This window comes from Drosophila willistoni (genome assembly GCF_018902025.1).
Source record: "Drosophila willistoni isolate 14030-0811.24 chromosome XR unlocalized genomic scaffold, UCI_dwil_1.1 Seg41, whole genome shotgun sequence".
NCBI lineage: Eukaryota > Metazoa > Arthropoda > Insecta > Diptera > Drosophilidae > Drosophila > Drosophila willistoni.
In genome coordinates, this window is record NW_025814058.1 from 2,331,777 (window position 1) to 2,344,049 (window position 12,273).

The 12,273-nt window shown below is 33.2% G+C and overlaps 1 protein-coding gene across 1 annotated transcript in view; it reads left to right on the plus strand.

Annotated features, from left to right (window-relative positions):
* Positions 1-1,478: 1,478 nt before the first annotated feature.
* LOC6643039 (breast cancer anti-estrogen resistance protein 1) overlaps positions 1,479-12,273 on the plus strand; it is a 51,886-nt gene continuing 41,091 nt past the window's right edge. Inside the window, exon 1 of the mRNA XM_047012251.1 lies at positions 1,479-1,833. Within this exon, the coding sequence (XP_046868207.1) occupies positions 1,513-1,833 (321 nt within the window). The 5' untranslated portion in view covers positions 1,479-1,512. The remainder of the gene's footprint in view (positions 1,834-12,273) is intronic.

Genomic DNA, 12,273 nt, shown 5'->3' on the forward strand with positions numbered 1-12,273 from the left:
ATTCTATTAAGCCAGCCATAGTTAAGTCAGCTGATTAAAGAAAAGGAAGACAATGTGTGAGTGTGAGAGGAGAGACATAAAAAATAACACGACGAAAGGTTTAAGCCGAAAAGCCGTAAGAGTTAACAAAAACGACCAAAGACATTTAAGATTCAAAATTACTATTATCTAAGAATTAATATTAAATTAATTAGGATAACTATTAATTTTTAGATATCCTAATATTAAATAAAATACCTATAAAACTATAACCGGGACTGTGTTTATTCTTCAATCAATTCAATCCATTTTTTTTTTAAATTTAAGTTAAACCTTAAATTTAAGCTGTTTCGAGGTCAATCTTCCAAAAATATGTATATTATATATGTATGTTATAGCTATAACTATTTCTCAATCCCATCTTTCATGTGTAATATGAAATAATATTGTGTAATATCTCAATAATTTGTCATACATATGTGTAGATATGGTATCCATTAAAGCCGTAAAAGTTTGTTACCCTTAAAGAAACAATGTTATTCCTTCTGAATGTTACATATTTGATTTCCTGAACATATTGCCTCAATTGTTTGATTCACATTTTTATATCGAATCTTATTTTAAGCATTCACTTTCCATTCCAACTATAAAAGTTTAATCCCTACTTTTATTTTTTGAGAATCACTTTGTTATATTTAATTGAATAAATTAAATTACATTAACAGTGAAAATATTTAGATACTATTGCTTATAAGTAGTATGTAATTCAAACATTTGTTCAAGGTTTTAATATTAAATATTAGAAAAACCAATAAGATGGACAAGTTTGTTTCCCAAAGGAAATTAGTGAAGAAAATGAAAAATGCTACAAAGATAATGAGAAATATTAGAATAGATTTTTTTTTATTTATTTTTTTAATTAAAGCGGACTTCTTATCAGCAGAGTGGCAACAGCACGTGCTCTCTCTCTCTCTCTCTCTCTCGCTTGCTCTTGCTCTCTCTTCCTATTATGGACTGTGAAGTTTCTCTCTTACTTTCGCTCTGTCTCTCTCTTTTACTCTTGGCGGTGACATGCCTTTAGATAAATTGGTAGATAAAGTTAGCACTTTGCTTGGGTTTATATCCCTAACAAACCCACCACCAAAACATTATCAACACCCACACTTTGCCACCCATCCAACCACCCATCCACCCACCACCCACTTGTGAAGGACACAGCGGTCTTCCTCAGTTACAGTTGAACCCGCTTACCGTTTGAACGTTCTCTTTAACGCAGCGCGAAAGTCACCTTCTCCGCCAAAATCTTACAATACGTTATATATTCATAATCGGTTTCATTTCTTTTGTTTTTTTTTTTGGTTGTATTTCTTTTTGTGTGTGAGTGTGTGTGTGGTGTAGAAATCAAGAGGATATTGCAATTGGCAATATATACATACATACATGTGTACATATATAAAAAAAGAGAAAGAAATTTAAATCGAAAAGCTAATTATGTCCAACGCACAACAGCAACACAATTCGCCATTGCCTGAAATGGAGTGCCAAAGTGAAAATCCAGTACCAGAAAACTCAATTAGGAATGTTGCACAAGCACAAGCACAAGCACCAGCAACGGCAACGGCAACATCAACAGCGGCAACATCGCAGGCATTGCTCAAACCACAACCGCCTACAGCATTGGTTAACAAACAGCAGCAACATCAACATCAACAACAGCAGCAACAGCAGCAACAGCAGCAACAACAGCAGCAGCAGACGCAGTACGTCATAAATTCAGCGCCAAAAATGCACGCCAAAGCAACCACGGCGGGCATCATCTCGGGAGGCACACTACATCGAGCGAAAAGTGCGCAGGTACGTAAATGTAAAAACGTGACGTTAATTGGAAGGTTCGGCCCCTGTCAGACAGACGATAGCAAATGAATTCAAAACGGCCAAAGGCGAGGTGCGATCAAAGGATTGCCATACAATTCCCCAATCCCCCAAAACCCTAAAGAGAAATGTCTAACAAATGATAAACGAAACTCTATTTGCTTGAAAAACGGGGTCAAAATCGTTGAGTTCAGAAGCCAGTTATACATAAAGTGTATAGAACTTCACTCTGTGAAGGAAATGCTTTGAGATTTCTATAAAATTTTGTGTGGATTTCGGGTTCTTTTAAATCTATCAGACTTAACACTTAAACCGACTTGAGAACAATCTTCCAAAGAAGAGTATTTCAAAGGCAATAGAAAAAATAGCTTTTCAGCTTTTCATCAAGTTCTAACTTTGTTAAAGAAGCTTTAAAATTTCAATGGCCTTGCCAAATCAACACTTGAACAAGTTGAGAATCACAACGAAAAAAAGCAAACAAATTTTGGCAAAGCTTATAAAATTGGAGTTTTGTTTTGTTTATAATCTCTGAAAACCTCTGGATTTGTTTTTTTTCATTAAGTTAATAATCCAAGCGATAAATGTTTCAATTAAGTTTCGATTTTAGTAAACTGACTATATAATTGGCAAGTTGATGCTATTAAACAAGGGCGTAGGCAGGTATGAACTGAGGGGGGCCTAACATAAAAATGTATACCTTTTACTTATTATTCTTATTTTTTAAATTCATTCAATTTAAGATATAAACGCTCTACTTTTTTTTTTAAACAAGAAATTCCCTTGTAAAATCGTAAATTGCTTTTAGAAATTTCCTCGACTAAGTATGGGCTTTCAAATCTTTTTGTATTTTAAAAGATTTTTCTATGTACCTAATGCTAAGTTTCTCTTTAAGACTTCTTTAAAAAAAACTTTTCTATATTTCTACAGTGATATTTCTTTATCTTTTTGACCTCAATTAGGCAACAAAAAGTAAAGTTTATTTTCAGCAGCTTTTTAATTAAGGGTACAAAGTTAATTCGTAAAGACGTAAATGGCTATAACGATTTCTCTTTTCACTCTGATCCAAAATATATAGATTACAGGGTCGAAAACGTCTCCATTATCTACTTTACCAACATCTGTCTAAAATTGTATTATCCTAGAATTAGAGATGATGCTTCATTATACTTTTCTTTTATGAATTGTTTTCAAAAAGTTTAGTACAATAATTGCTGCACTCCTAATTTAAAGCCTGACTACGCCCTTCCATTAAACTAGATTTTAAATTTGACACCTAGAGAATTAACTCTCTTAAGCATTGCTTTAAGAAAGTTAACAAAGATCCTATAGCAAAAAAAGAAGTCAAGATTTTAGCTGAGGATGCGATTAAGTGTCACCAAGTCATTACATATCCTTTCTGGGGTCGCTGGTTCCGAATATGAACTTGGTTGTTCTAGGATATTCCGAAAAAAGTCAATTTTCTGCAAGATTCTATTCTGTTATTAATCGTATTTTGATCTTCCAGAAAACTTTTTATATTCGGAATCTGCTTTAATTGTTGTCTAGTGTTATGTATGTCAAATTTTAAGTTGCTCAAATATTAGTTGAAGCTTCTCGAATACTTTTTAATAGTTAAAACTTTGATTTTGAGAGAGAAGAGTTTGTCTCTGCAAGTAATTGAAAAATTTGTTTGATACATATTTTTATCAAAATAAAAACTTTCTATAAAGATGTGAATATATGTTTTGTATAAATGCGCAACTCGTCTTACTTCCCTCAATTCATAACAATGCAAATGCAGATATTGTGCGCACTGAAACAGATACAGATAAAAAACACACACACACAAACACACACAGAGAGATATATGTATAGATACAGATACATACAGAGAGATGCCCGGGTGCGTAACGTAAATTTTGTAAACTTACTTTTTTGTTTGCCGGTAAGCTACGTAACAGCAACATGAAAACAGCAAAAAGCCGAACCAAAGCCAGCCAGCCGGTCCACTTCACAATCGAGCCAATGCTTCTCCATCCTTTTGCAGATGGGCCGCATGCGTCGAATTTTGTATTAGTGAGAGTCATGACCATGATGAAGGCTTGGATGGAGGATGGGATGGGATGGGGGCAAAAACTTATGACGAAAGCAGAGAGATCTGACGTCGTTTAGCTACTACCGTTTGCTGTCTGCCTGATGACTATGGAGAATGCCGGGGACGGCCTTGTTTTTGGTGGTGGCTCTGCCATTAGGTCTATGTATATAGCCGATATACACAATGCAGCAAAGGATGGTTGGTTGACTTGCTCGGATACAGAATGGTGGCGTAATTGTCAGTCACGTCATATATCAGATGCTCGATGATGTGAAATAAATTTGCATTTGCCAAAGGGCAGAGGCAGAGGCAGAGGCCGAGGTTGAGGCTCAGGAGAATGGAGTTTATATGGTCTCTGGCTATGTCATTCGTTTGATTGTGGGATGAATATCATCATAGACAGAGGCAATGGTCACTTGAGAATCGAGATACTTGAACTGAAACTAAACTTTAGACTTTACTATGGAGAATTTCATATTCTTCTTCTTTGCCGTTTGTTTGTTTTATATTTCCTTTTTTGTTGTTGTTGTTGTTGTTGAAGGGTGACTTCTTTTTTTATGATGATGCTAGCTTTCCATTCTCGCTATTTTTTTTTTGTATCCCTGTTTGACTTGAAATTGAATTCAATGCCAAAGGCATAACCCCCTTCTGCGAACAATGTAACCGTGTTGTCCTTCTGGTTTGGCAGACAGCCTTGCACTTGCCCGCAATTGAACCTTACTTGGGGTTGTTCCGGTTATCACCCACACATGACCCAACCACCCAGTCTCCAAACACCTTTTATTCAGCTCTCTGTATCTTTCTCTTGTTGCTGAATTTATCTGAGAGAGTTTTTTATTTTGTGAGTTAAGCTTCTCTCAGTTTTGCTGACTTTGAGTTTGCCGGGAGTTTCAAAGGGAGTTTGTTATCCTTTTTATCTCATTCCCTTTTTCGCTTTCTCTTTCTCTCTGTCTCTCTCTCTCTCTCTCTCTCTGTGCACTCTCCTGGTGATGTTAATCAACCTCTTTTTGTTGATCCAACTAGAAGAAAAGAAAAAAAAAAACAAGATGTAATAGATGTGTACAATTTAAGTTTCTCTTTTGAAGGGGTCACCAAAGGGCAAAAAGTGTATGCAATTTATGAGGTAAACTTCTCTCTCAACACACACACCACACACACACACCACACACACACACCACACACACACAAGCACATGGCAGAAAAAATACATATAGCACATATAAAGTCTGGTTAAACAAGCAGATTTATGGTATTTACTTAGCCCTAAATGACTTGACCTTAGTCATGAAAACTGTTTGGTTAGAGTTTTATGCATTTAGATTCAATTTAAAGATAATTTCACACTAAAAAGAAATGTTTTAAGACCAAGACGAAAAAGAAAAATGTCATACATTTAAAATTCATATTTTCTTAGAGCTTAAAAACTTGTGATTTTATAACAAATATAAAAGAAACATAGAGTGGTAACTTTTTTTTAAAAATTTGAAAAAATATTTTGTATATAATGCATTAGCAATATTCTCAAAAATAATTAAAATACTTTTATGTGAAATGAGCTACCTCCAAATGTTAAGTTTTCCTTAACATGTCAAAAAAAAAAAGAAAAGATATATAAAATATTTGAATTCAGTCACCCCAAACGAAAGTTTTATTTTGTGCAAAAATAATACAAATAATAACAAAAATATTTCCAAAAATATATTTTTATGGGTGATTTCTTTTCAAAACTCAAAGTTGATGATCTTGGTTGAGGAAAATCTGAAGAAATTGCAATATTATAATTCAAATACATATAACTTCAATCCCTCCCGTTCTGTAACCTTTCTCTCCCTGACCAAGTGTTGCGTAAGATCTAGAATCTACATATATGACAGTTTTCTTCTCTAAATTTCAAAATTTTGATATCGATTTGCAAAAAGTTTGAAAATAAAAAGTGAGGTAAGGCAATGTTAATAATGTTCATAATATGCATAAAAAGTTAATGAAAATTCCATCAGTTGTGAATCTAAGTGGATAAAAAATAATACAAATAATAAGGATTCCCAATACATTCACTAAATTTAACAATATAAATGGTTATAATTCCCAACTACTTTAAGAATTAAAGAAATTATATGGCCAAAAGATTCTCACTAAAATCAAATGATAGAATATTAATATAAATTGTATCATGTATCTTAAAAATGGTTAAATTCAATTCAATTCAATACGAGAAGCATTCCAATTTACCTTCTTGAACAAAACCATTTCCCCGCCATTTAAACAAAATAAGAGCGCTTTTTGATTTATGGATATTTTCCAATGCCAACATGAAAAACCATTTGCCAAAATGAATCGAAAATAAAAAAAAACGCTATTGGCCAAAAACAAGCGTCCAGTCCAGTCTGTGGTCCGGTCATTGAGCTTCAAGTGTTTTGCCAATGTTTGTCTTTATTGCTCATGCCAATATTTAAATACTCTAACATATGAATATATAAGTTAAATGGATTAAAATGCGGTTAATATCTATGCGAATGGGAGTATTGATTTCTTCTATAATCTTTAATTAGAAATTAGAGACAAGAATTCGTTGAGCTTACTTTTAAGTGCTGCTGGCAATATACTCTTTGCCTTTTGTAGGGTATTAAAATGCACTTTAAAGTCTCGACTTGGCAGAAATAAAAAAAGACGCAAAATATACACACAAAAGCCAAAATGCAAAATATAGAAAGACAGACACTGGGTTGATTATTTTTTTTTTTTTGTTTTTCTCTTTAGTTTGCCGATTTGCAGTTAATGGAATGACTACTACTGCGACTACTCAGTGGCGCCAACATATTTTGCTGTCGCATTAAAATTATGAGCAGTGCACTCGAATGCTGTTTCGTAGCAAACGTTTTTGCATAAATCACTGAGAGAGAAAAAAAAACACTAAAGAAAGTGGAAAAACCGTTAACGAAAAAAATGCTCAAAAAATACATAGAAATAGAAATAGAAGCTAAAGAAGATGCATTTGTACGTGTAAGAAATTCCTTAATTTCTACAGGGAAATGATTATTTGAGTGTGTGAGTGTGTGTTTGTCTGTTTACCTGGCGGCTTTTCTTTTTCAGTTTATTTTTTTCTTTTAAGTTTTCTCTTTGTTCGCTGTCGAGAGTGCTAACAAATTTTCCTGTCACGTGACGGCAGCTGAAATATCGTTGGAATATACATACATACATACATACATACATACATATACATACATACATAGATACATAGATAGATAGTTAGACAAGAATTTTGTTTTTAAGTAGCGAACAACATTTGATTACATAATTTGATTTGATTTTTGGTGGGGGATTTAATATACAATTGGTAATCTTTTTCGTTTTGTAAATCCATGGGAAAATCATTTTTTTCTTTCCTTCTTGTTTTTTTTTTTTTTTTGGAACTGCAAAGATCATTTAACCCAGCTGCTGTAAATATTTTGTACAAGTCTTCTTCTTCCACATTTTCAACTCACGCTAATCATGGCTGTCAACTCACTGAGATACATATTCACATCTCTGAGATACGAATTGCAGTTGCATATGGCAAATTTTTGGGGTCTATCTTCTTCACCATCAACGCCAGCAAACAAAAAACCAACAAAAAAAAAAAGAAGGAAACATTTATGTCACGCATTCTTGGTAGTCTCTCCCTCTGTCTCTATCTCTCTCTCTCTCTTTCGCTCCCTGTGTTCCTGGTGTGGCTCTTATTTTTAATTAATTTATGCAGTTTGGGGGCAAGATTTTCCAGTGCAGATTAAAAAGCTTGTGGGGCATTTAATAAATTACTGTTAAATTATAGAAAAAATGCGACAAAAAACCAGGAGAAAAAGAATGCAAAGATTTATGACTCTGACACAAAACGAACACGAACGACAACAACAACAACACCAACAAAATAAAGCGATGAGAAAAAAATATATAGATATATGTATAGGATAGGTAGGTAGATGCATGTGAGAGAATCGTAATTGGAAAAAAAGTGACAAAAGATCTAAAGATATACCGAATGAGAGCATGAATATTATTTAGTAGCTAAATTTATTAATGAAATGAATACTCATTTGGTATTTAATATTATTGATTATTGGATCATTTAAGCTGGGGAATGTCCATCGAAACTTAGAGGAAAAATTAGGAATATTTCCTATTTGAAAACTGTCGATTTACCTTTGACAGTAGACAAATTTCGATATCCAAGAAAGATTTTACCTCAGCTTATGAATCGAGGACATTTTTACGAAACGAATCTCTATCTTTACTATGGGTTTTACCCATTGAACCTTTAGATTACATAGTCAACTTAAGGTTAGTTTTTATACCATACACCCATAGGGTGAAATGGTATATTAAAGTCGCCAAAATGTATGTAACAGACAGAAGGAAGCTTCTCCGACCCCACAAAGTATATATATTCTTGATCAGGATCAATAGCCGAGTCGATCTAGCATTGTCCGTCTGTCCGCCCGCCCGTCTGTCTGAATAAACACCTAGATCTCGGAGACTGTAAAAGATAGAGCCACAAAATTTGGTTTGTAGACTCGTGTAGTATGTAAAGTGATCAAGTTTATTTTAAATTTTTGCCACGCCCTTTTTTGCCCCCGAAATTTAAAAAAAGCGCTTATCTCAAAATGTATGTGTAAAGATTTTGCCAAACTCGATTATCTCTTATGCAATCAAATTTGGCACACTTAAATTTGATACCAATATCCAGCAAAATACCAAATTTGATCAAAATCGGACAAAAAACAGTCGAGTTATGCATATAAACGTTTTTCCATAAGGCCGGAGTTGGCCGTTGGCTGGTGGTGGCGCTAGGGTGCTCGAATGCTGGAGTGAGCGGGATACTAACAATAAGATATGCTTGTAAAAAGCATGTGAAAACCTAACCTAACCAACCTAAGTCGGCGAGACGACTTACTTAATTTTTTTAAGAAACAAAAAAAAAATTAGCAATTTATTTATATTTCAAATTGATTTTTAATATAGTTTTGTGTTGTGAGGGGATACTTAAATAATTAGGTTCTTTAACCCTTTTTGAATCACTGTTCGACTTTTCGAACAGCAAGTTTTGTATGTTTTCGAAAATTCGGTATTTTTTTTGACTATATTTCAATCAAGGGAAACTAAAACAGACAGAATGTTTTATTTTTCAAAAAAGTAATTTTGCATTCTAAAATCAGCCCGGCCCAAAATGGGCTAAGACTTAAAAACAACTTCAATAAATTTTATAAAGTTATTATCTTTTATTAGTCTTAAATTTAATTAAATCTTTAAAACTAAACTATTATTGCTTATACTCTAAGAAAATAATTAAATACTTCCCTAGACCTTGGTACAAGAAAGAAAATGATTGGATGGATCAGATAAGCCATGGAAAGTTAATCCTTATGGCCTGGTTAATACTTAATATAAATATTCAAAAATGTTCTCACGATCCATAAGAATTGTCTTAATAACAAAAAGGATAAAAATATGGATTGGAATTGAAAATTCTATCAGTCTTTTGTTTTCAAACAGCCATTCGTTAGCCTGTTAGAAAGGGAAAACGACCATTTAGTGGCTCTAATCATTTTAAGATAAAATCTTTGTATTGAGTTGAAAATTTCATTTCATTTGGGGTCAGAAGGGTATTTTTTAGTTTGAAATACATTTTCCATGTGTCTATGTAGAAAATTCTGTCTCTCCTCTCCTCCCTCTCTCTGTCTCCTTCTTTCTTTGACCCATTAATCCAAAAATGTCAGCCACGGCGGCGTTAATGATCGCATATTGAAGATTTCAATTCGATTGCTTTATGTAGGAACCGAACGGGGCTCGGCACACGGGGTCGCCCACGTTTGGTGGCCTGTTTTGGTGTCTCTTTAAGTTTTTATATGCATTTATTTTCGGTATACACTGATTTGACCTTATAAATCAGACTGAATATACCAAATTTGTAAAGCTATGCCCCCCCCCCCAGCCACCGATGCCCCGACTCCCACCTCTTTTTTTTTTTCTCTCTCTCGACAATGATGATGAGATGGCGTCCAAAAATCCATAAACTTTTCTAAACATAAATTTTTGATTTACGCAATGCGTGAAAAATAGAAGAGAAGTGGAAAGGGTGGAGAGAAACAGATTTTTTGATGATTTATATTACTAATTTTAACAACAACAACAAGCTAGCCAGGCCAAATCAGACCCATCAAGTAATTTTTTGGACAAATTGAAGATGTCAGCAGAGGAGAGAAGGTAAAACCGAATAATATATGTACCTACTGTAAAATTGAAATAAAAAATCAACAAATTTTTATCCCTTAGACTAATTTCCATGATGGCATAAAGTGGCTGTAAAACAGTTTTATTGGGCCACCTTTAATAAGTCGAGGGTGTTGTAAATTTTACAAGAATATTATTCTTTCGCTGGTGTTGTCATTCGATTTAAGCATTTCTCCAACAACATCAGAAAAGTGTGTCAAATGCAAAAAAAAACAAACAAAAACAACGAATATGACATGGAAAATTCTTTGATATGAAACATGTACAAGGCCATGTGGGGAAATGAATGAAATTCTTTTTTGAAAATTTGCCTCAGAGAAAGATTTTTAAATAAACTTTATAAGGAAAGTAACATTTTACATTTTCCCTTACATTTGTGTTAAATGGAAAAAGACAATCTTGACAAGACAATCAAATATTCTTTTCAATTTTCTGTAAATATTTTAAATCTTTGGGGGGAATAATTCACTTAATGCGAAGTCCATATCAATATTTACTTGGTAGCTAAAACTAAAGGAAGGTAGTCCATTTAAATGTCAATCTGAAGGACAATGTTAAGAGTCGAAGCAAGAAAAAGGCATAGGCAAAATGGCGGAACTTTGCCCCTAAAAGTATGCAATGAGCTGAAAAAGTATTCAACAACTTTTCGATTGCCTTGAATATTTGTCTATAAATAGTGCTTGGTTTGAGGAGTATTTTTTATAAACTTTATTTTAAAATTTCTTGAATTCTTGGACTGCTTATTGCATATTTTTGGGAGCGATTTTCAACCATTTCACTGGAAAAGGACAGTTAAGTTAGCTAATAAAACTAAAATAAAACAAACTATTATGCAGCAAGTCGAGAAATATTGAGAGCTTTCAAAGGGTTTCAATTAATAATCAGTTCTCGTTTAAGTTTTCAAATGATTTTTTCGAAATCGGGCTTAGGATCTGACAATATATTCCCATACAATTTGTTTGCATTTGAGACAGTAAAATGAAAAGTCTTACTTATTCTACATTTACATAACATCTCTTAAAAAGTTTGTTGTTATTATTCTTTTATATATTGTGAACAATGTGAGTCACAAGTCAATTAAATTTCATTAATTTACAAGAATTTTTTCTTCGTAAGCAATCAGATAATTGAGTGGCAAAAACTTGTGAAAGCAATCGAATTGCCAGTTGATCAGTTCTCGTTTTCTAAAAGTTCTTAAACCAATTTTCATGGTTTTATGTAAGATATATGGTTAAAATTATAATTTCATTTCAAACAACTATGATCAAATCAGTTTAAAACCCATTAAGATATTAAATCTCCGTTATTTTTATTCGGAATTTGCACTCAAAATCAATAGAGGAAACAAAAATGTTTGGAACTTACCTTTAAACATGATTTTACATTTTCACTAGGAATAGAGAACAACAAGTTCGAAAACGGTGCGAAATTGCTCTCAATTTACATTTGAAAACGATTTAGAAACAAGAAATGGCTTGAATAAACTTAATCTCTATTGATCGGATTAAAATACCGATTGTAAATGGCTATGCCTTTGAGTTATTTTAGCTATTTAACGAAGAGACAAAAAACAAATAAAAATACAATCAAATTATAGACCCATAGTTACAGGACGTTTCTGGTGTAATTTTATATAGCCTACTTTCGGGGACATAGTAGAAATTCGTTGACTATGCCAAGAGCGTGACATCATATTAGCTTAATGACTGTCGGAAGAGCATAGAAATATATAATGCAAAAAAAGAAGCAAAAGGATTACATTTATGATCAACAAACTGCGAAATGGAATTTCCATGAAACGACAAAAATCTCAGAAACTTGCTAAGTCGCATAAATCCCATTTTTATACCGAATAGGCAAATAGAATTCTAAAATCTCCCTCTATCTCTCTGTCTCTCTTTTTATTGCAAACATCTGCAAAGTCTAAATAAATATCAACAAAATTCCTAAGAAATATTTTGTGGAGCTGAGACAAATTCTTTGTCTCGTGTCAGTTGGCTTTATCTCGCTATATGTATATAGTACATATGTCTGAAGGGTTCCAGCAACTGCACATTTTGTGGATTTACGACACTTGAAAATTT